The following is a 25,608-nucleotide window of genomic DNA, read 5'->3' as shown; positions in this document are numbered from 1 at the left end:
ATTGAATCGTGGTGGAGGCTCGAAGAGCCGAATGGCCTACTCCTGCACCTATTTTCTATGTTTCTAAGACACCTAATACGTGTCTTAGATGGCCACCATGGACACCTGAAAAATGCCCTGATCCAATATAGGGACCGACATCTTTCAGGCGTCCTTGAGATGCAGGACGCTGGTCCGTAAAAATGACTGTCATTGCACCTTTTGATCAATTTTCTCTCCTTTGCTGTCCAGTTTGAGTTGGATAACAATATGGCTACTGGTTAGAGATATGGGACTGGATTTCCCTCAGATAAGTTGGTTGGCAGTGGAGTGAGAGAGTTACTTCCCTCCATCCAGGTAATTCTCATAAACATAGTGAGAGAGCAGGTATTAAGGGGTTTAACAGCTTTGAAAGCAGATAAGTCCCCAGGTCCAGATGAAATGCATCCCAGGCTGTTGAGCGAAGCAAAAGACGAAATAGCAGAGGCCTTGACCATCATTTTCCAGTCCTCTTTGGATTTAGGCATGGTGCTGGAAGACTGGAGGACTACTAATGTGGTACCCTTGTTTAAGAAGGGAGAAAGGGATAGGCCAAGTAATTAGAAGCCTGTCTACCTAACCTCAGTGGTGGGAAAATTATTGGAAAAAATCCTGAAGGACAGGATAAATCCACATTTAGAAAGGCAAGGATTAATCAGGAACAGTCAGCATAGATTTGTTAAGGGAAGATCGTGTTTGACTAAGCTGAGGTAACCAGGAGGGTTGATGAGGGCAGTGCGTACAATGTAGTGGATATGGACTTTAACAAAGCTTTTGAAAAGGTCCTACATGGCAGACTGGTCATGAAGGTAAAAGCCCATGGTATCCAGGGCAAAGTGGCAAGTTGGATCCAAAATTGGTTTAGGAGGTAGGAAGCAAAGGGTAATGGTTGATGGATGTTTTTGTGACTGGAAGGATGTTTCCAGTGGAGTTCCGCAGGGCTCAGTACTGGGTCCCTTGCTTTTTGTGGTATACATCAATTATCTAGATTTTAATATCGGGGGTATGATTAAGAAGTTTGCAGATGACACTAAAAAAGGCTGTGTAGTTGATAATGAAGAGAAATGTTATGGACTGCGGGTGGATATCAATCCACTGGTCAGGTGGGCAGAACAGTGGCAAATGGAATTTAATTCAGAGATGTGTGCGGTATTGCACTTGGGGAGGGCTAATAAGGAATGTGTATACACATTAAATGGTAGGCCACTTAGAATTGTAGGACCTTGGAGTGCTTGTCCACAGATCCCTGAAAGTAGCAGGCCAGGTGGATAAGGTGGTTAAGAAGGCTTGCCTTTATTGGCTGAGGCATAGAATACAAGAGCAGGGATGTTATGCTTGAATTGTATAATACTCTGGTTGGGCCATAGCTGGAATACTGCGTGCAATTCTGGTCGCTGTATTATAGGAAGGACGTGATTGCACTGGGGAAGGTGCAGAGCAGATTTACAAGGATGCTGCCTGGAATGGAGAATCTTAGCTATGAGGACAGATTGGATAGGCTGGGTTTATTCTCCTTGGAACAAAGGAGGCTGAGAGGAGTTGTATAAAATTTTGAATGGCCTGGATATTGTGGATAGCAAGGGCATATTTCCTTGGTAGATGGATCAATTATAAGGGGGCATAGTTTTAAAGTGGTTGGTGGAAGGTTTAGAGGTGATTTGAGGGGAAGCTTCTTCATGCAGAAGGTTGTGGGGGTCTGGAACTCACTGCCTGCAAGGTGGTAGAGGCAGAAACCCTTACCACATTTAAAAGGTACTTGGATGGGCATTTAAAGTGCCGTAACCTGCAGGGTTACGGACCTAGAACTGGTAAGTGGGATGAGACTGGATAACCTCTTGTTAGCTGGCACAGATACGATGGTAAGTACTGCAGGGAATCAAATACGGCCAGGGTGATCTCCTGGACTAGTTTTTATCGCCTGGATGGGTTGGAGAGGAATTTTCCCAGATTTTTTTCTCCAATTGGCCTGGGTTATTATCTGTTTTTTTGCGATTTTCCAACATTCCATTGACTCTGGATCAGTTCCTATGGAGTGGAGGGTAGCCAATGTAACCCCACTTTTTAAAAAAGGAGGGAGAGAGAAAACAGGGAATTATAGACCGGTCAGCCCGACATCGGTAGTGGGTAAAATGATGAAATCAATTATTAAGGATGTCGTAGCAGCGCATTTGGAAAGAGGTGACATGATAGGTCTAAGTCAGCATGGATTTGTGAAAGGGAGATCATGCTTGACAAATCTTCTGGAATTTTTTTGAGAATGTTTCCAGTAGAGTAGACAAGGGAGAACCAGTTGATGTGGTGTATTTGGACTTTCAGAAGGCTTTCGACAAGGTCCCACACAAGAGATTAATGTGCAAAGTTAAAGCACATGGGATTGTGGGTAGTGTGCTGACGTGGATTGAGAACTGGATGGCAGACAGGAAGCAAAGAGTAGGAGTAAATGGGTACTTTTCAGAATGGCAGGCAGTGACTAGTGGGGTACCGCAAGGTTCTGGGCTGGGGCCCCAGCTGTTTACATTGTATATTAATGATTTAGACGAGGGGATTAAATGTAGTATCTCCAAATTTGCGGATGACACTAAGTTGGGTGGCAGTGTGAGCTGTGAGGAGGATGCTATGAGGCTGTAGAGTGACTTGGATAGGTTCGGTGAGTGGGCAAATGCATGGCAGATGAAATATAATGTGGATAAATGTGAGGTTATCCACTTTGGTGGCAAAAACAGAGAGACAGACTATTATCTGAATGGTGATAGATTAGGAAAAGGGGAGGTGCAACGAGACCTGGGTGTCATGGTACATCAGTCATTGAAGGTACAGCAGGCGGTTAAGAAAGCAAATGGCATGTTGGCCTTCATAGCGAGGGGATTTGAGTACAGGGGCAGGGAGGTGTTACTACAGTTGTACAGGGCCTTGGTGAGGCCACACCTGGAGTATTGTGTACAGTTTTGGTCTTCTAACTTGAGGAAGGACATTCTTGCTATTGAGGGAGTGCAGCGAAGGTTCACCAGACTGATTCCCGGGATGGCGGGACTGACACATCAAGAAAGACTGGATCAACTGGGCTTGTATTCACTGGAGTTCAGAAGAATGAGAGGGGATCTCATAGAAACGTTTAAAATTCTGACGGGTTTAGACAGGTTAGATGCAGAAAGAATGTTCCCAATGTTGGGGAAGTCCAGAACCAGGGGTCACAGTCTAATGATAAGGGATAAGCCATTTGGGACCGAGATGAGGAGAAACATCTTCACCCAGAGAGTGGTGAACCTGTGGAATTCTCTACCACTGGAAGTTGTTGAGGCCAATTCACTAAATATATTCAAAAAGGAGTTAGATGTAGTCCTTACTACGAGGGGGATCAAGGGGTATGGCGAGAAACCGGAATGGGGTACTGAAGTTGCATGTTCAGCCATGAACTCATTGAATGGTGGTGCAGGCTCGAAGGGCCGAATGGCCTACTTCTGCAGCTATTTTCTATGTTTCTATGTTTCTATGCCTCTCCCAGGAGATCACATGGCTCCGGTTGGGGTGGAGTGTAAAATGTTGCGATGCATGGGGTATCGCAGTTGTGTGGGGCGGACTGTTTGGGCCGGATGCTCTTTACCTTTCCGCCATTGTTCATAGATTGATATGCAACCTCCAGGGTTGATGACCAAGGGCCGTCTGGCTCCTTGTCGGCCGGTGCGGACACGATAGGCCGAAAAGGCCTCCTTCTGCGCTGTAGATTTAGAAACATAGAAACATAGAAAATAGGTGTAGGAGTAGGCCATTCGGCCCTTCGAGCCTGCACCACCATTCAATAAGATCATGGCTGATCATTCATCTCAGTACTCCTTTCCTGCTTTCTCTCCATACCCCTTGATCCCTTTAGCTGTAAGGGCCATATCTAACTCCCTCTTGAATATATCCAATGAACTGGCATCAACAACTTTCTGCGGTAGGGAATTCCACAGGTTAACAAGTGAAGAAGTTTCTCCTCATCTCAGTCCTAAATAGCTTAATCCTTATCCTTAGACTATGTCCCCTGGTTCTGGACTTTCCCAACATCGGGAACATTCTTCCTGCATCTAACCTGTCCAAACCCATCAGAATTTTATATGTTTCTATGAGATCCCCTCTCATCCTTCTAAACTCCAGTGAATACAGGCCCAGTCGATCCAGTCTCTCCTCATATTGTCAGTCCTGCCATCCCAGGAATCAGTCTGGTGAACCTTTGCTGCGCTCCCTCAATAGCAAGAACGTCCTTCCTCAGATTAGGAGACCAAAACTGAACACAATATTCCAGGTGAGGCATCACTAAAGCCCTGTACAACTGCAATAAGACCTCCCTGCTCCTATACTCAAATCCCCTAGCTATGAAGGCCAACATGCCATTTGCCTTCTTCACTGCCTGCTGTACCTGCATGCCAACTTTCAATGACTGATGTACCATGACACCCAGATCTCGTTGCACCTCCCCTTTTCCTAATCTGCAACCATTCAGATAATATTCTGCCTTCGTGTTTTTTCCCCCAAAGTGGATAACCTCACATTTATCCACATTATACTGCATCTGCCATGCGTTTACCCACTCACCTAACCTGTCCAAGTCACCCTGCAGCCTTTTACCATCCTCCTCACAGCTCACACCGCCACCCAGCTTAGTGTCATCTGCAAACTTGGAGATATTACACTCAATTTCCTCATCCAAATCGTTAATGTATATTGTAAATAGCTGGGGTCCCAGCACTGAGCCCTGCGACACCCCACTAGTCACTTCCTGCCATTCTGAAAAGGACCCGTTTATCCCGACTCTCTGCTTCCTGTCTGCCAACTAATTCTCTATCCACGTCAGTACATTACCCCCAATACCATGCGCTTTAATTTTGCACACCAATCTCGTGTGGGACCTTGTCAAAAGCCTTTTGAAAGTCCAAATAAACCACATCCACTTGTTCTCCCTTGTCCACTCTAATAGTTACATTCTCAAAAAATTCTAGAAGATTTCTCAAGCATGATTTCCCTTTCATAAATCCATCCCATCACTGCTTTCCAAATGTGCTGCTATTTCATCTTTAATAATTGATTCCAACATTTTACCCACTACTGATGTCAGGCTAACCGGTCTATAATTACCCGTTTTCTCTCTCCCTCCTTTCTTGAAAAGTGGTGTTACATTAGCTATCCCCCAGTTCACAGGAACCGATCGAGAGTCGATCGACTGTTGGAAAATGATCACCAATGCATCCACTATTTCTAAGGCTACTTCCTTAAGTACTCTGGGATGCAGACTATCAGGCCCCAGGGATTTATCGACCTTCAATCCCATCAATTTCCCTAACACAATTTCCCGCCTAATAAGGATTTCCTTCAGTGTTTTTATGTTTCTATGCTTATCATTAACCTGTTGGAGTTTTCTGGCACTGTTGGGGGAGGGTAAAGCCCTCAGTATATATTCAGGGTTGGTTTGGAGTGGCAACACCACTCATTACTGGAGTCCCAATACAGGGATGGAGAGAAATCCAATGGTGGCATAAGGACTATTTTTAAAGTCTGCCCAGCTGGTGGAAATGGAGTTAAAATAGTTCATTAATATGGCGAATTATTGCTCCATTCCAGCTCCATCGCCAGATATACTGGGGCCTTCTGCTGGGCGGCTGAGACATCACCATTTTCTGAAATCTGCTGGCTGCATCTTCATCAGCAGTGTGGGACCGTGCAAAATTTACAATTTGATGCTTAGGCTCATTCACCATACTTCTACGTACCAGCACAAATAAAAAAGTCACCAATTTTGCCAGCTACCAGTTAGATTGCCTGTATGTCTCACCAGGTCAGATGAAATAGCTGAATATTTTCAGGCAATTATTACTGTAAACAGCAAAGCATAATACATAACATGAATTTAAACACATAATGTTTTTTAAACAAAGTGCATTCTTTTACACAATATGTTCTTGCAAAAATACCATTTGGAGGGGATGTTTTAAATTATTTACAATATTGAGAGGTATGTTAAAATTATTATTTTGCAATGTCCTGCCAACCTGCACAGATTTGCTACAGACTACATTCTCTTGTTATAGAATGTGGATGAACTTGCTGTAGAAATTGTCCTTGAGGGGCCACAAAATTCCAGAGGTTTTGATTCCACAATGCATTTTAATATTGTTGTCATGTGACACCGAGCAGAGTTGCCTTTGGGGTGTGTTTCATTCTAGGTGAACTGAATAATAGTCCAGTCTCAAAAGAATATGTTCACCTGCTGATATTGACAGGGAACAAGCTTCTTTTGAAACTGGTCTCCTTTTCTGGACTTCTGCTGAGGGTCAGAGAAAGGCAGGGCCATAATGCAGAAGACATTCAAGGCTGGATCCAGCCTGTAATATTAGGTTTCGTGTTCTGGTGCTGGGAGTAGCCAGATATATGCAGGCACAATGCAGCCTACTTATGCGCTCCTTAGAACTATAGAAATATAGAAATATTATTTACTGTATAATATTCTTTACTAAAAAAGGATTTAAAAATATATATATACATAAAGATTTCCAGCCATATTGAAACATTGATCCACATCAAGGATAAAACATGCTTAAATTATTTCAAGCCTAACTTGGAGAAACATGCTCAAATTTTGTGCTACATAATAGCTGATCTGATTGGGTCAGATGTAATTAATTACTTTGAGTCCTAACAGTACTGTTGATATATAATTGTTAAACCGTAAAAAAACCTCTGCATAAGTCTCACCTCCATTAACAACCCGCATTCGGTCAGTGCCATCAAACTTCATGGACTCTATGAGATTCTCTTTGGAGTCACTCCAGTAGATTCTGTCAGCATTAACATAATCTATAGTAAGGCCTGTAGGCCAGCCCAGGTCAGTGTTAACCAGCACCTGCCGATGCTGTCCATCCATCCAGGCACACTCTATCTTGGGATATCTGCCCCAGTCTGTCCAGTAGAACAGCCTGAAATAAAAATTAAAGGCAGCACATGTAAATAGTTTCCTGTATTCTTTGAAGAATTAAAATACATTTAAGTTCTGTTGGCATAGTTATAATTTTCTATTTTAATATGGGCAGTTTTATTCTGTAAATAAATGCATTATTTTGAAAACAAATGGGGACAATAATCTGGAGAGCAGATGGCACATGGCATAAGTGCCGAATACACTTTCCAAGGACCTCCATCATAGAGTCTGCCAAAGCTTCCAGCATCAGGGAGAGGTCCTTTAATTCTAATACCACTGGCAGGCGCCTACGCTACGGGGCACACTTAGAGCACCCATCTTATCCCACAGGCTAAACACTGTAGTGCAGGTTGCCAGTTACAAGGAGTGGTGCACGGTTCCTCTTGGAAGGAACGTCACTGTGCCCCCAGTGGCCCATATTGATTAGTTTCAAAAGAAGAAATCTTTCCCTTCGGGGGTCCAGGCCATGAACCTGACCTGGATACCCATGGGAGCCCTATTTCCAGCCTTTGGTAGCCTGGTATACCACTTCTTATGTCACTGTCCCTACACTGGGTCCCTTCGAGGGCTAGAGATGTGGGAGCTCCCAATGCAGGGAGTCCTTGCCTGCCCCCATTATGCCAATGGCCTTTGGGGTGGGCAGAAGCTCTTCCCCCTACAGTCTATCCCAGATCCCCAAATTAAGGACAGGATCTGGCATATCCAGGTCCTAAATTCCGACTCTCATGGCACACGTCCGCTAAAGTGTGGCAAGAATACGCAAAGTTCTGCAAAGTTGATAAAAAACTTAATTAACCTTCATAATTATTTGTCAAAATAAAATAGGACATCAAAACTATTTAAATAATTGATGCTATAGCTTCCTATGGATTTCCTGAAATGACTTGCAGACACATTACCCAAACACATTACCCACACTCAGTGGCACACTTCCCTTTCTCTTGCAGGCAAGGGTGGCTGATAACCGCTGGGAACAATGGCAGATGGGAGGCAGCCAAGCTGCTGTACGGATCCTGAGTCAACTGGAGTAGTCTGTGCTCAACATCATTGGAGGGGCACTGATTGAGGCCATGACAACAGGTGAAGTTGAAGCCCTTGCGGACAATGATGGTATGATCATTTCTAATCCTTCTTCTCACATTCCACTTCCCCCTCATCCTACATCTCTTCTCACTTACAAGCTGCTGATGGTGTATGCATGGATATCTTTCTCTCCCCGCCCCCCCCCCCCTCTGCCCTCTCCCCTCACCACAACCTGAGCTTTGTGCCTTTCTATTTTCAGATACCCAAGAACTGTCAGTGGGCCAGCTGGGGAGGAGAGTGAAGGAGAAGGCGGCGGTACATCGTCACTACATGTGATACTTGCAGACACCAGCTCAGAAAATGGCTCTGCACGGAATGTGGAGAGTAGTATAGATGCGGGATCTGCACATGGTGAGGCAATGGGCATGAATGGGCTGCAGCAGGACCAGGGGGAAAGGGTAGCTTGGTGGGGGAGCTCCCCGGAGGGCAAATTCATGTACAAGTTCTTCTGCACAGGACTCAGATGATGATCTCGGTGGGGAGGCCTTCAGAAGAAGAATGATGGCCATGCAAACCAAAATGCTAGATGTAATGTTAATTGCTAATTATCAGCCCTAGCCTGAATAACATCCAGGTCTTGTTGGACTGCATCATTATCTGAGGAGCTGTGAATGGAACTGAACACAGTGCAGTCATCAGCGAACTTCCCCACTTTGGACCTTATGATGGAGGGAAGGTCATTGATGAAACAGTTGTAGGTGGTTGGGCCTAGGACACTGCCCTGAGGAACTCCTGCAAAAATGTTTTGGGGCTCCACTCGAGCCTCCTCCCGTCTTTCCTCATCTAAATCTATCAGCAAGATCCTCTATTCCCTTCTCCCTCATGTGCTTGTCTAGCCTCCCCTTAAGTGCATCTGTGCTATTCGCTTCAACCACTACCTGTGGTAGCGAGTTCCACATTCTCACCACTCTCTGGGTAAAGAAGTTTCTCCTGAATTCCCTATTGGATTTCTTGATGACTATCTTATATTGATGGCCTCTAGTTATGCTCTTCCCCACAAGTGGAAACACTCTCTCTATATCCACTCCAACAAAACATTTCATGATTTAAAAACCTCTATTAAGTCAGCCCTCAGACTTCCTTTTTCAAGAGAAAAAAGACCCAGCCTGTCCTGATATGTATACCATTGCAGTGCACCAGTGCAGCCTTCTGTCACCTGAGGAAAAGAGTATTCGAAGACCAGACCCTCAAATCTGCCACCAAGCTTATGATCTACAGGGCTGTAAGTGATACTACAGTCCTTACTACTAGGGGGATCAAGGGCTATGGCGAGAAAGCAGGAATGGGGTACTGAAGTTGCATGTTCAGCCATGAACTCATTGAATGGCGGTGCAGGCTCGAAGGGCCGAATGGCCTACTCCTGCACCTATTTTCTATGTTTCTATGTTTCTAATGGCAAGCTATCCAGAAAGCCTCTTGTCAATCATATAAATTTACAGCACAGGTGGAGATCATTCGATCCATCATGTTTGTGCCAGCCAACAAAGAGCTATCGAACCTAATCCCACTTTCCAGCTCTTGGTCTGTAGCCTTGTAGGTTACGTCAATGTCAAGCAGCATGAAGGAGTCCGGCTGCAACATTATATGTGGCCTCGCGCAGAGCTTGGAGCTCATGATTTGTGGGATGGAAATGATAGACAACTCCAGGATAAACATTGTCAACCCAGCCATCATACTGCACAATGGGCGATGTTGCAGCTTCCATTGCAGCACAGGCAGAAGCAACTCAACATCTCAGTGCAGCAGTAGAATTGCAGACTGCTCTCCTGCAGGTTCGGCTTGCTGCCACCCAAGATCGGACTGCTGCCATTGAGGCTGGATTGACGAGTGTCAAGGGGCTTGCAGGATCTTGCAGCAAGCCAGCAATCTGTCCTCCAACAGACTGCTAGGAATGCTGAGGCGCCACTCCAGGAGAGTGGCAGTGAGTCTGTGGAGCAAGAACCTGCTGTCCTCTGTCAGGATTACAGCATTCCTACCCCCACCACTGCCACTCCACCATTGTCCTTGCCGCTGTCTGTGAGCCAGCAGCTCAAAGTGCCACCGGCCATGCCGACGTGGTGCAATCTACAGCTAGGTCTTCACGGTCCACAGCTGGTTGAGGTTGTCCTGCAAGGGCAACTGTCGTCTCCCTTACAAAGTCATGAGCCTTTCACCAAACATGCTGCAGCCAATGGGGAAGCACTAGAATAGACAAAGAAACACGAATGACAGGCACTAAGGGATTGCGCAAGGATGATTATTCATATTGTAATATCAACAACAACTTGTACTTATATAGCACCTTTAACATTGTGAAATGTCCCAAGGTGCTTCACAGGAGTATTATTTGATAAAAATTTGACACCGAGCCGCATAAGTAGGAATTAGTGCAGGTGACCAAAAACTTAGTCAAAGAGATATGCAAAAGCTTCTATAGATATGTGAAGAGAAAAAGATTAGTAAAGATTAGTGAAAATTAATGTAGGTCCCTTGCAGTCAGAATCAGGTGAATTCATAATGGGGAACAGGGAAATGGCAGATCAATTGAACAAATACTTTGGTTCTGTCTTCACTAAAGAAGACACAAATAACATCCCGAAAATACTTGGGGCTCGAGGGTCGAGCGCGGAGGAGGAACTGAGGGAACACAGAGAAATCCTTATTAGTCAGGAAATGGTGTTAGGGAAATTGATGGGATTGAAGGCCGATAAATCCCCAGGGACTGATAATCTGCATCCCAGAGTACTTAAGGAAGTGGCCCTAGAAATAATAGATGCATTGGTGGTCATTTTCCAACATTCCATGGACTCTGGATCAGTTCCTATGGATTGGAGGGCAGCTAATGTAACCCCGCTTTTTAAAAAAGGAGGGAGAGAGAAAACAGAGAATTATAGACCGGTTAGCCTGACATCGGTAGTGGGGAAAATGATGGAATCAATTATTAAAGATGTAATAGCATTTGGAAAGCAGTGACAGGATCGGTCCAAGTCAGCATGGATTTATGAAAGGGAAATCATGCTTGGCAAATCTTCTAGAATTTTTTGAGGATGTAACTAGTAGAGTGGATAAGGGAGAACCAGTGGATGTGGTGTATTTGGACTTTCAAAAGGCTTTTGACCAGGTCCCACACAAGAGATTCGTGTGCAAAATTAAGGCACATGGGATTGGGGGTAATGTATTGACGTGGAGAGAGAACTGGTTGGCAGACAGGAAGCAAAGAGTGGGAATAAACAGGTCCTTTTCACAATGGCAGAATGACTAGTGGGGTACCGCAAGGTTCAGTGCTGGGACTCCAGCCATTTACAATATACATTAATGACGCTCCTAGGATCCATGGGCCTCTACATTGCCCACAACTCTGCAGCGTTTAAAAGCAACTTCTCGAAGGGGGGTTCACACGAGATAAGTGTAGATTTCGTTCGGATGTCCGCAGCATACTATTTAGCTAAGCCCCCGACCACGAATTCAGGACCATTATATACTATCCTTGCTGTCAGCATTTTGGACACAACAATGTTATCCATAAACCCAATCGAATATCGATACTATCTATACTAACTGAAATTTATACAATCCCTTTTAGCTCACTGCTTCTGGTTAGTGCACAAACAGAATCCAGGAACTAATCGTGTAAAGTTCAGCTGCTGATGGGAAAATGAAGCAAAAAGAGAAAATGCTGGAACTGCAATGCAGGCTTCCCAGTCTCAAACAGATAGACAGGCCAACAGAATGAGATCCTTCATTTAATAGGATGGTGATAAGTTCAGCCATGAACTCATTGAATGGCGGTGCAGGCTAGAAGGGCCGAATGGCCTACTCCTGCACCTATTTTCTATGTTTCTATGTTTCTATGATTTAGACAAAGGAATTGAATGTAATATCTCCAAGTTTGCAGATGACACTAAGCTGGGTGGCAGTGTGAGCTGTGAGGAGGATGCTAAGAGGCTGCAGGGTGACTTGGATAGGTTAGGTGAGTGGGCAAATGCATGGCAGATGCAGTATAATGTGGATAAGTGTGAGGTTATCCATTTTGGTGGCAAAAACAGGAAGGCAGATTATTATCTGAATGGTGACAGATTAGTAAAAGAGGAAGTGCAATGAGACCTGGGTGTCATGGTACATCAGTCATTGAAAGTAGGCATACAGGTACAGCAGGCAGCTAAGAAAGCAAAAGGCATGTTGGCCTTCATAGCAAGAGGATTTGAGTATAGGAGCAGGGAGGTTTTACTGCAGTTGTACAGGGCCTTGGTGAGACCACATCTTGAGTATTGTGTACAGTTTTGGTCTCCCCATCTGAGGAAGGCCATTCTTGCTATTGAGAGAGTGCAGCGAAGGTTCACCTGACTGATTCCCAGGATGGCAGGACTGACATATGAAGACAGACTGGATTGACTAGGTTTATATTCACTGGAATTTAGAAGAATGAGAGGGGATCTCATAGAAGCATATAAAATTCTGACAGGATTGGACAAGTTAGATGCAGGAAGAATGTTCCCGATGTTGAAGTCCAGAACCAGGGGTCACAGTCTAAGGATAAGGGGTAAGCCATATAGGACTGAGATGAGGAGAAACTTTTTCACCCAGAGAATTGTGAACCTATGGAATTCTCTACCACAGAAAGTTGTTGAGTCCAGTACGTTGGATATATTCAAAAGGGAGTTAGATGTGGCCTTTATAGCTAAAGGGATCAGTGGGTATGGAGAGAAGGAGTGGGGTACTGCAGTTGCATGATCAGCCATGATCATATTGAATGGTGGTACAGGCTTGAAGGGCCGAATGGCCTGCTCCTGCACCTATTTTCTATATTTTTATGTTTTAAGGAGTGTCTTGAAGGAAGAAACAGGTAGAGAGGTGGAGAGGTTTAGGCAGGGAGTTCCAGAGTTTGGAGCCGAGGCAACACAAGACACGGCCACCAATGGTTGAGCGATTATAATCAGGAATGCTCAGGAGGGCAGAATTAGAGGAGCATAGACATCTCAGAGGATTGTGGGCTGGAGGAGATTACAGAGATAGGGAGGGGTGAGGCCATGGAGGCATTTGAAAATAAGGAAGAATTGATTGAATTCTGATAATTATATTAATTGTTTGGAATGTTTGTTTTATGGTGGCTCTCATTTCAGCTTTGTGCCCAGGAGGATGCTGTGATGGTCCATGACAGAGGGATGGTATGATCAGATGTAGTGACCAACGGGGGTCTGGTGTTTCATTCACTGGCATCAGAGACTGATAAGGCCTTCATGGACAGCCCGTCCGGAACGGGAATCTGCTGCCTGCCTCCTCCCTTCTCCTCCTTGACCTCCTCCTCCTCCTGAGGCGGTCCCACAATCCCTGATGGCAGGGCTGCACCCTCATCATGGCCAAATAGTGATGCATGCAGCAGACCACCATGAAATGGGACATCCGCTCAAGCGAGTACTGGAGGGCTCCTCCTAAGTGGTGAAGGCAGTGGAATCATTGCTTCAGCAGCTTGATGGTATGCTGGATGATGGTCCTGGTGGTAGCATGGCAGTCATTGTATGAGTGCTGAGCAGGAGTTGTGGGCTTGTGGAGAGGTGCCATTAGCCAGGTGTAGAGCGGCTTGCCCTTGTCTCCGAACAGCCACTCTTGGGTGTAACATGGTGGCTGGAAGATTGCTGGCACATACCGACTGACACAGGATGAAGTCATCATGACAGCTGCCAGCACAGTGGGCATTGACCATCATGAGGCAGTTGGCATGGTCACACACCAACTGCACATTAAGTGAGTGGTAGCTTTTGTGGTAATGGAGCATTTCTGGATTGGTATGTGGTGCCCGCAAAGCCACGTGGGTGCAGTCGATGCTGCCCTGCACCATGGGGAAAGCCCGCTATCCCGACAAAGCCACATGCATGCTCCTGCTGCTTCTCTCTGCTCAGAGAGAAGACAACATAGTCCCTTCTGGTGTAGCGAGCCTCTGTGACCTCCCGGATGCAGCGATGGACGGCATATTGAGAAATATTAGCTATGTCTCCTGCTGCAGATTGGAAGTATCCGCTGGTGAATGAATTGATGGCCATGCTGACCTTGAAGGCTACTTCAATTGTAGTTTAGCTCCAAATGTAAAGCTTGTCTGTATTTTTGCCCACTTATCAACGAGCTAAAGTATATAATTGCCAATCTGTACTACATCTGTTGTAATTCAGCAGCAAAAGGGTAGATTGTGACACTAATTCATTCTATGTTGCATTCACTATACACATAAAAACATTAAGAAAGCCAGGGCAAGAAAAGGCCACTTAAGTGTGTTAAGGGGGGGGGGGGGGCGGGGAATATATTTGTATTTTTACATCTATTTAACTAAAATGCATTAGTATGCTACCTGTGATAGGGTTTTAAATAATCTTATTTCTGTAGGTTAAGAAAAAAGATAAATAACTTGCATTTATATAGCACCTAATTCATGTTCTCAGTTCCCAGTCAATGAATTACTTTTCCAAAATAATCACTGTTGCTATGTGGGTAAATACTACAACTGATTTACACATAGCAAGATCCTACAAACAGCAAATAAGATCACAAACCAGTTACTCTGATCTTTAGCTGTGGGAAGAATGTTGGCATTGAGAATAGGCAGATTGGGCCCTGCCTTAATGTCTCATCCAAAGATGGCACCTCCAGTACTGCAGCTCTCCGTCAGTACTGCATTCAAGTACCAATCTTATTTATGTGCTTAAGTCCAGAAGTAGGGCTTAAACCTACAACCTTCTGACTCAGGTGAGAGTAATAGCTCAGGTGAGCTAAATTGGACATCTAAGCTGGAATTAAAATTGCTTGTAAGAAATAAATGGGTAGTTTAAACCTTCATCTTTTCAAGTTCATTTTCAATATTTTTCAGAAATCCATAGCTTTTTCACAAAAAGTTAATTACTGATGCCAGTAAGGAATAATATTTAAATTTAAAATATGTATGCAATTTGGCTGTGGAACTGACTGTTTTGACAATTTACTTACCCAAGCTTAGGATTTACAGAAATAGCAGCTGGCTGGTCGAGTTGAGAGGAAATCAGCCAATTCCTGTACCTGCCATCTAGCTTTGCCACCTCAATTCTGTTTGTGGTGGCATCAGTCCAATAAATATGCCTTTAAAAACAAATGAAATTGACATGATCAAACACGTCTCAGCATTCTGCCTTGGACCAGTTATTCAGAGTTTGTTGAACATGTTTTAACATCTTTCCAACTGTTAAGGATTTATTATATTTAGAATCGCAATGAAATAAAAGTTGGCACATCAAAATGTAAGATTACTCTACCTTCAGCATTGTTTTCCTTCTTGGTTCCATGGAATTATATCCTCCAAATAAATTATGTTTCAGGTCCACGATTAATGAGAAAAATTTATGGAACAATGCCCTTTTTTCACTTTGTAGCCCAAGGGGTCTGGTAATCTTACCTTGTTCCTGTGTTGCAAAACAGACTTACCTGAATCCCTCCTCAGTTTTTCTACCATTAGCAACTGTAGTCATATATTGAAGAAGTAACTCTTGAAATAACAAATTCTATGTATTCCAAATCATAGAGAGATAGCAAGGCAGGAGAGAAAGACTGGCTAGGGAATAAATTCCATACAGGAACAATGAGAAAGACTGTGCTGAAGGTAGTCAGTCCACCATCTTGTTCATTTCTCATCATGGACAAGTATGATCAGCAGTGCCTGTGGGCAATAACTTATGGGAGCTTGGATCCGATCTAGACTACTTACCTGATGAACAATAATGCACTGTGGTATATAGACTTCAACTTCACTTGCATAGCACCCGGCAATACTTTTGCGCTCCCGCTATGCACTTTCTAGCCCTACGTTGTTGAAGCACGTTGGTCCCTAAATTCCAATAGTGCCCTGAAGTGAAGTGAGACGATGTGGGATTTTCACCTGTCTGGAAATCCTGGTGCTAGCAAAGGGAAAGGCACGCAGGCTGTCTCAGTCCACCCTGCAATGCTTTAGATATGCTGAGTGAGGAGCATGGCCAAAAATTGGTAGAGAGATGGAAGTTAGATTCTAAATGACCCTGAACGTGCATCAGATTGGGGAAGCGGAAGGAGGGGTTAAAAAATATAAAATTTGTTTCTCGGTCTTGGTCGAAGACTTCAGTGGGAAGCATGAAGCTGATTCAAAGAGGTCTAATGATAATGAAAAATTACATTTTCTAAACAATCCTAATTATTAAAACTAAACTACAAACAATATCCTATTTTTGTTACTTACTTTCCAACCCAGTCCACGGCAATGCCATCAGGTGTCACTATATATTTCAGTTTCAAGTCCACTGCTTCAGTTGGATTGTTTCCATGGTCATCAAATGTAGTGAGAAATGCTCGTTTTATAGCGCCGAAGTCTGGGCCATGTCCCAGGACAGTCCAGTACACAACACCTGCAGAAAGGAGAAGTGCTTTAGTTACTTAGTGTCTTGTAAATGTATGGGATTAAGTAGGTGATTTGCTTCCACTCTGATCTGTATTCAATATTTGGTGCACTCCACTCACTGTGTTTCAGGAAGGCAAGTGAAAAATGCACTACTACAAACTGCTCATTCCAGATGATGGAGTTCTTCACTCAGTGGCTGCTGCATATCTAATGAAACTCACCACAACTGTGATGCACAGATTGAGGTGACAGTTTATAAACCCTTTAAGAGGGTTGTAAATCTGTGGAATTCTCGACCCGAGAGAGCTGTGGAGGCTGACCATTGAATATATTTAAGGCGGAGATAGACAGATATTTGAACAATAAGAGAATAAAGGGTTATGGGGAGTGGGCAGGGAAGAGGAGCTGAGTCCATGATCAGATCAGCCATGTTCGTATTTATAAAGTCCTGTCCCCTCAGTACAGATTCACACGAGGCATATAATGAAGTCAAGGTCACTCTGGACCTGCAACTTTATTTCACCGCTCTGGAATGCTGCACTTGCCTGAGACCTGTCCTTATATACCTGTCTCTTGAGAGTGCACCCCTGGTGGTAAGGTATGCTGGTGGTTGCAGGTCATATCTTATTACAGTCATGTACAGCATGTTAGGATACAGTTATAAATAATAATGTAAGATGCATGACGTCACCCTCCCCCAAGGTCTTATTGTCTTTATAGGTTCAGTCTCTCAGGTGGTCTACGCGCTCGCGTAGAGCGTCTGAGTTGTGGTTCAGTTGTTTGCCTTGGTATCTGTTTTTCTTTGGGTGTGGTTGCCGGTATCTCACCTGAGCTGTCTGTTTCGATTGGTGTGATTGTTGTTGACTCGCCTGGGCTGTCTGTTGGAATTGCCCTTTCCTCAGGTTGTTCCCTCTGTCTGTCCACCAGGTGTGGTGCGAGTTCCACATTGTAGTCTGCCTCTGGTTCCACAGTGTTGTTGGTAAATCTGCTTTTGACTTGGTCTACATGCCTCCAGCAGGTTTTGCCATTGTCTATTTGTACTACCAGTAGCCTGTTTCCTTCCTTGCCCGTTACTGTCCCAGCAAGCCATTTGGGACCCGTGCCATAGTTTAGTACAAACACTTTGTCCCCTATCTCATTCCATCTCCCCCTCGAATTTCTGTCATGGTACTCAGTCAGCTTACGCGCTTTGCCTCAACGATTTCGTGCATGTCTAAAAGGATTAATGAGAGCCTTGTCTTTAAAGTCCTTTTCATCAACAGTTGCATAGGGGGGATCCCAGTCAATGAGTGCAGACGAGATCTGTATGCCAGCAGCAGTCACGACAGGTGACCCTGCAGTGTGGGACCTTGGATTTTAAGCATGCCTTGTTTAATGATTTGCACTGCTCTCTCCGCCTGGCCATTGGAGGCCAGCTTGAACGGTGCCGCCTTGACGTGATTTATGCCGTGGTCAATGATAAAATCTTGGAATTCTGCGCTGGTGAAGCACGGACCATTGTCACTGACCAATATGTCAGGGATTCCATGCGTTGCAAACATGGTTGTGAGGCTCTCCACAGTGGTGGAGGTTGTGCTCGAGTTTAAAATGGTGCATTCGATCCACTTTGAAAATGCATCTACAACTACGAGGAACATTTTGCCCATGAATGGGCCCGCACAGTCTACGTGCACCCGCGACCACGGTTTGGTAGGCCAGGGCCAGGGGCTCAGGGGAGCCTCCCTGGGGCATTGCTGAGTTGGGCACAAATGGTGCACCTTCGGACGCAGAGCTCCAAGTCCGCGTCAATACCAGGCCACCAGACGTGGGATCTGGCTATGGCCTTCATGAGAACGACCCCCGGGTGCCCGCGGTGGAGCACCCAGACAAATGCCTCTCTGCCTCGCAGAGGCATGACTACTCGGCTGCCCCACATCAGGCAGTCTGCTTGTAGTGATAGCTCATGCATGCGCCTGTGAAAGGGTTTTAATTCCTCGGGGCAGGCATCGCGAGCCTCTGCCCAGTCACCGATTAGGACACATCTTTTTACTAAGGATAACGTGGGGTCACTGGCCATCCAGGCTCTGATTTGACGAGCCGTCATGGGCGAACCTGTGGACTCAAAGGCATTGATTGCCATGACTATCTCACAGTCCTGTTCGTCAAACCCTTCCGTGGTCGCCAGGGATAGCCTGCTGAGCGCGTCGGCACAGTTGTCTGTGCCTGGTCTGTGCCTTATGGTATAGTCGTAGGACGCCAGCATGAATGCCCACCATTGAATTTGCGGTGAGGCGTTGGCGTTTATTGCCTTGCTCTCGGATAGGAGGGACGTGAGGGGCTTGTGGTCGGTTTCTAATGCAAACTTGGCCCCGAAAAGGTATTGGTGCATCTTTTTGACACCGTACACGCACGCGAGCGCCTCCTTCTCTACCATTCCGTATCCACGCTCCGCCCGCGAAAGTGACTCGGAGGCATAAGCTATGGGTTGTAATTTGCCCGCACTATTGACATGTTGCAAAATGCACCCGACCCCATACGCTGACGCATCGCATGTGAGAACTAACTTTTTACCTGGGTCAAAGAAAGTCAAAACACTGTTGGAACATAGAAGGTTGCATGCCTTATTGAAGGCGCGTTACTGGGCATCCCCCCAAAACCAATCGCACCCCTTCCTGAGTAGCACGTGGAGAGGCTCCAGCAGCATGCTTAAGTTCTCCATAAAGTTCCCAAAGTAATTGAGTAGCCCGAGAAAGACGCGCAGTTCTGAGACATTCCGGGGCCTGGGTGCCAGGCGAATTGCTTTTGTTTTTGACTCTGTTGGGCGGATTCCATCAGCGGCAATCCTTGTGCCCAAAAATTCAACCTCGGGTGCGAGAAACAGGCACTTGGATTTCTTGACTAGTAGGCCTACCCGATCCAACCGCTTTAGTACTTCCTCCAAATTATTGAGATGGGAGTCGGTGTCCCTGCCCGTGATAAGTATGTCGTCTTGAAATACAACCGTCCCCGGGATGGACTTGAGCAGACTCTCCATGTTGCGCTGGAATATGGCAGCTGCCGACCTGATGCCGAATGGGCATCGATTGCACATGAAAAGGCCTCGATGTGTGTTGATGGTGGTGAGTAGCTTGGATTCCTCGGTCAATTTTTGCATCATATACGCAGATGTGAGGTCTAGTTTTGAGAAAAGTGTACCTCCAGCCAATGTGGCAAATAAGTCCTCCACTCTGGGCAGCGGGCACTGGTCCTGTAGGGAGACTCTGTTTATGGTAGATTTGTAGTCGCCACAGATTCGTACGGATCCATCAGGCTTCATGACTGGGACGATGGGATTTGCCCAGTCGCTAAATTCCGCAGGTGATATAATGCCTTCCCGCAGAAGCCTGTCTAGTTCGTGTTCAATCTTTCCCCTCAGCACATAGGCTCTGACCTTGTGATGGACCGGTCTAGAATCCTGTGTGATGTAGATTTTGGCCCCTTTGAAAGTGCCCACACCTGGCTGAAAGAGATGTTCAAATCGCTTTATAACTGTTGAGCAGGAGGTCCGTTCCTCTAATGACATGGCATGGACATCAGACCATTTCCAGTTTAGCTTTGCCAGCCAGCTTCTCCCCAGCAGTGCTGGGGGATCTCCGGGGACAATCCACAGGGGAAGTCAGTTCACTGTCCCTTTGTGTGTGACAGAGAGCATGGTACGATTTCTTTGGTATAAGTCCTTAGTTTGGTGTCGACCCTTGTGAGTTTTGCTCTGTCTCTTTTATGCAGCCACAGTTGTTCAAATTGTTGAGTGCCCATGAGAGACTGACTCGCTCCCGTATCCAGCTCCATGTTGACAGATATCCCGTTGAGTAGGGCCCTCATCATTATAGGAGGCGTCCTATTGTAGGAGCAGCGGCCATTGATCGTGTTGACCCACTGTACATCGGTGTCCCGGGTACTGTCCCCACCGTCTTCTGGTCCGCTTTCCGACCCATCCGATTCGTATACCAGCCGAGCTGCCGTTCTTTTGCACATGCAGGCCAAATGCCCTGTATATTCACAATTTCTGCAAACAGCCTGCTGAAATCGACATCCCCTTGACGAGTGCCCACCCCCACACCTCCAGCACAGACTGCTTGTAAAGAATGAGCTGCGTCTGGCTGATCTCTCTTGAGCTTCTCTCAGTTTGTAGTTGATTGCTCGCAATGTGGGTTGATGAGGTGTGAACGGCCGTTCCTGTGGCCCTTGATAGCTTCTGGCACGACTGCCTGCTGTCGAGTGCCTGTTCTCCCGGTTTTGTCTGTGTGTGGGGGTAGCAACTTGTTTAATGCTGTGAGCTTCTTGTTCCGATATTTCGTTAGTTGTCGTACCTGCATTGTAAATCAAACTCGTTTCTTCTTCCCCTACCAAGAATGTCTGTGCAACCAGTGCTGCTGCCTCTAAGGTCAGGTTCTTGGTCTCTATGAGCTTTTGGAATATGCCTGCGTGGCCTATTCCTTCAATGAAAAAGTCTCTCAGCATTTCTCTCCTCAGTTCATCGGAGAACTCACATAAACTAGCCAACCTCTGAAGTTCTGCCACGAAGTCGGGTATGCTCTGGCCCACACAGCGTCTGTAGGTGTAGAACCTGTGTCTGGCCATGTGTCGGCTGCTCGCTGGCTTCAGGTGGTCTCTTACCAGTGTGCTCAATTCTTCAAACGACTTGCTTGCTGGTTTCTCAGGTGCCAGCAGATCATTCATTAAAGCGTATGTTTTCGAGCCACAGCTGGTCAAGAGATGGGCTTTTCTCTTGTCTGCTTTGCCGTCTCCTAACCAGTCTTTAGCTACAAAGTTTTGATGGAGCCTTTCTATAAAGTCCTCCCTTTTTGTCTCCAGCATTGTACTTTTCATCTGATCCGTTGTTCGCCATTCTGCGAATTCTGTAATCCCGTAACTCGTCGCCACTGTAAAGTCCTGTCCCCTCAGTACAGATTCACACGAGGCATGTAGTGAAGTCAAGGTCACTCTGGACCTGCACCTTTATTTCACCGCTCTGGAATGCTGCACTTGCCTGAGACCTGTCCTTATATACCTGTCTCTTGCAAGTGCACCCCTGGTGGTATGATATGCTGGTGGTTACAGGTCATATCTTATTACAGTCATGTATAGCATGTTAGATTATTATATATAACTGTATCCTAAGATACATGACAGTACTAAATGACGGAGCAGGCTCGAGGGGCCAAATGGCCTACTCCTGCTCCTATTTTATTATGTTCTTATGTTAGTCACAGTCTCCATGCCGATTTATTATTTAAATAATGCTATAAAAGTTTTGCTATTTTTGTCTTTTTTAAGTTCTGAAATAAAGGACAAAGTAAACAAATGGATGGAAATTCAAATGATTTCACACAAAGCCAAGAAATTGGCCTCCTTAGTGCCTCCCGTTATAGTCTCCGGGGAGCAATAACAGGGCACTAATGACTTACCGATTGGACGTGACAAGAAGATCGACTCCCGCTATATTCGGTGGGAGGTTTATGGCGGCGGTATGAGGTTGCACCCCGCTCTCCTTCGCCCGGAGATCGTGACGTCAGCGCCGTGCACATCATCACGGTGGTGCCCCGGACCCGAACTTGGGTTTTGTAACTGCAACATCACTGGACGAAAACACCATTGGGCTGATCGGGCAGATCACGGCTGCCAATGAGGAAAAGGTAAGTCTTCTTTTGCAGAGCCTCCAGCGATGGCCCTTCCCTTTAAAGGAGGAAAGGAGCATTCCAACACGGCAGCACTGCACAAGTACCACCCCACCTGATTGCCTCTTGCGCTCCAGGAAGGAAGTAGAGCGCTTGATTTAGCGCTTCACTTCCTTCCTGGAGCACAAACGCTGAATTTTTTTAAAGTTTGAAAACAAATGGAGTGCTCCCGAATTTCTCCTCCCAAGAGTGGAATACCAGGACCTGAAGCTCAGCAGCACCACCACCAGGTTGTAAAATGTCAATTAACAAAATACTTCTTGTATCTTGTATCTCCTTTTCGATTGAGTCTTGCTAACCACATGACTGATACCACAAAACCGAGCAGGAATCAATCAGATTTGAGAATCAAATTCCACAATAAAACACAGAAAGCAGATATTACACAAAATGTTTAAAGTAACTAAGTTGAAATCATTAATAGTTAACAATTTGTAACTGAAAACAGGCTGGAATTTGTGGTGGGTAATAACGGCGAACTAATAGCACTCCGACACTGGCTGCACCGTGGACCCCCTATCGCCCGGCAATCAGTGTAAACAGTGAAACTGAGGAAAATTGGGCTTTTCCGCAGTAAGATAATTGTTAAATAACCCATTAAATATTAGACCTTTTTGGATAAGATGTAACTGGGGTTTGCATTGATTGCTCGGTCAGCTTTGCTTGGCAGGCCACATAGTTCGCATGCCAGACACGAGGCTCCCTAAGCAATTGCTCTATGCGGAGCTCCTTCATGGAAAATGAGCCAAAGGTGGGCAGCGGAAACATTACAAGGACACCCTCAAAGTCTCCCTGGTAAAGTGTGACATCACCACTGACACCTGGGAGTCCCTGGCCGAAGACCGCCCTAGGTGGAGAAAGTGCATCCGGGAGGGTGTTGAGCTCTTTGAATCTCAACACCGCGAGCGTGAAGAGGTCAGGCGCAGGCAGCGGAAGAAGTCCCACCCACCCCCCTTCCCCTGACGAATGTCTGTCCCACCTGTGGCAGGGTCTGTGGTTCTCGCATCGGACTGTCCAGCCATCAAAGAATTCACTTTAGGAGTGGAAGCAAGTCTTCGTCGATTCCGAGAGACTGCCTATGATGATGATTGTCATGTATGTAACCTTCATGTAACAACACTGCATACTGTATACACCTAAGAAATTCACACCTTGACCACAGGTGAACTTGTGGGAGACACTCCTCACCTGGTCATCCAGGTATATAAAGGGAGGTCCCTTGCAGGGTCAGCACTTCTTGGTCCTGTGAATAAAGGTTCAGATCACAGAGTGAACTTGTCTTCAGAATGTGCCTCGTGTGAATTTATAGTAGTGTGTCAGGACACTACATGTGGCGACGAGAAACTGGAATCAATAACTCACGAGAATGGCCACCGGTAGCACAGAGGAATGGTACTGTGTTGGTGAGGACTGGGATGATTTCGTTGAGAGGCTCCAGCAGACCTTTGTCATGAAGGACTGGCTGGGAGATGCAGCGGCTGTCAAGCGAAGGGCGCATCTACTGACCAGCTGTGGACCTAAGATGTATGCGCTGATGAAAGACCTGCTCGCAGCCGAGAAGCCGGCGGAGAAAACCTTTGAAGAGCTCAGTAAACTGATCGGTGAGCACCTCAAACCGACGAGCAGTATACACATGGCCCGACACCGATTCTATACACACCGACGTCGGGAAGGACAGACCATACCGGACTTCGTTGCGGACCTCCGGCGCTTGGCCAGCCTCTAAGTTCACAGATGCCTGCAGGAGGGAGATGTTAGGGGATTTCTTCATTGAGGGCATTGGTCATGAGGGGATTTTCAGAAAGCTAATTGAGACCAAGGACTTGACCTTGGAAGCGGCGACGTTGATGGCTCAGACCTTCATAGCGGGGGAGGAGGATACCAAGATAATATACACGCGCAACTCTGCTTCCAACATGACGATGGATCAGGGAGTTAACATTGTAAACGCGACTCAGAACCCCGCAGGCAGGCAAGGGCAATTTGACACCACCTAGGCAGCAACAGACTCTAGAGTGGGTCCTCAACAGAGACAATGGTAGGTTGAACGGACATTTACACCATCACAGTGGACAATGCGTCCCGGGACGGGGCCATTGACACCCACTAACAGAGTGCTCAAGAGAAATCAAAGAGACAATCAGAGAGGAATGCCTGGTAACAGCTCTTTTGTTCACAACAATCTCAGCTCATGCTGGAGGTGCGGGGGCAGACATGCTGCAAAAACCTGTAGGTTTCAACAATTTATCTGTAGAAATTGTAACTTCAGTGGACATTTAGCCAGAAAGTGCAGAAAGGGATATCATGCTTGACAAATCTTCTGGAATTTTTTGAGGATGTTTCCAGTAGAGTGGACAAGGGAGAACCAATTGATGTGGTGTATTTGGACTTTCAGAAGGCTTTCGACAATGTTCCACACAAGAGATTAATGTGCAAAGTTAAAGCACATGGGATTGGGGATAGTGTGCTGACGTGGATTGAGAACTGGTTGGCAGACAGGAAGCAAAGAGTAGGAGTAAATGGGAACTTTTCAGAATGGCATGCAGTGACTAGTGGGGTACCGCAAGGTTCTGTGCTGGGGCCCCAGCTGTTTACATTGTACATTAATGATTTAGACGAGGGGATTAAATGTAGTATTTCCAAATTTGCCAATGACACTAAGTTGGGTGACAGTGTGACTGCGAGGAGGATGCTATGAGGCTGCAGAGTGACTTGGATAGGTTAGGTGAGTGGGCAAATGCATGGCAGATGAAGTATAATGTGGATAAATATAAGGTTATCCACGTTGGTGGTAAAAACAGAGAGACAGACTATTATCTGAATGGTAATAGTTTGGGAAAAGGGGAGGTACAACGAGACCTGGGTGTCATGGTACATCAGTCATTGAAGGGTTGGCATGCAGGTACAGCAGGCGGTGCAGAAAGCAAATGGCATGTTGGCCTTCATAGCAAGGGGATTTGAGTACAGGGGCAAGGAGGTGTTACTACAGTTGTACAGGACCTTGGTGAGGCCACACCTGGTGTATTGTGTACAGTTTTGGTCTTCTAACTTGAGGAAGGACATTCTTTCTATTGAGGGAGTGCAGCGAAGGTTCACCAGACTGATTGCCAGGATGGCGGGACTGACATATCAAGAAAGACTGGATCAACTGGGCTTGTATTCACTGGAGTTCAGAAGAATGAGAGGGGATCTCATAGAAATGTTTAAAATTCTGACGGGTTGAGACAGGTTAGATGCAGGAAGAATGTTCCCAATGTTGGGGAAATCCAGAGCCAGGGGTCACAGTCTAAGGATAAGGGGTAAGCCATTTAGGACCGAGATGAGGAGAAACTTCTTCACCCAGAGAGTGGTGAACCTGTGGAATTCTCTACCACAGAAAGTTGTTGAGGCCAATTCACTAAATATATTCAAAAAGGAGTTAGATGTAGTCCTTACTACTCGGGGGATCAAAGGGTATGGCGAGAAAGCAGGAATGGGGTACTGAAGTTGCATGTTCA

General features: G+C 45.8%; 1 protein-coding gene across 1 annotated transcript in view; it reads right to left on the bottom strand.

Annotated features, from left to right (window-relative positions):
* Positions 1 to 25,608, bottom strand: part of lrp2a (low density lipoprotein receptor-related protein 2a) — a 522,167-nt gene that overhangs the window by 32,245 nt on the left and 464,314 nt on the right. The window contains exons 68-70 of the mRNA XM_070873618.1: positions 16,257 to 16,422; positions 15,002 to 15,130; positions 6,745 to 6,965 (exon numbers count right to left, since the gene is read on the bottom strand). Coding sequence (XP_070729719.1) covers positions 6,745 to 6,965; positions 15,002 to 15,130; positions 16,257 to 16,422 — 516 coding nt within the window. The remainder of the gene's footprint in view (positions 1 to 6,744; positions 6,966 to 15,001; positions 15,131 to 16,256; positions 16,423 to 25,608) is intronic.

Source organism: Pristiophorus japonicus, chromosome 3 (genome assembly GCF_044704955.1).
Source record: "Pristiophorus japonicus isolate sPriJap1 chromosome 3, sPriJap1.hap1, whole genome shotgun sequence".
NCBI classification, from domain to species: domain Eukaryota; kingdom Metazoa; phylum Chordata; class Chondrichthyes; family Pristiophoridae; genus Pristiophorus; species Pristiophorus japonicus.
Note: the sequence above shows the minus strand (reverse complement) of the source record. Positions and strands in the feature narration are given on the sequence as shown.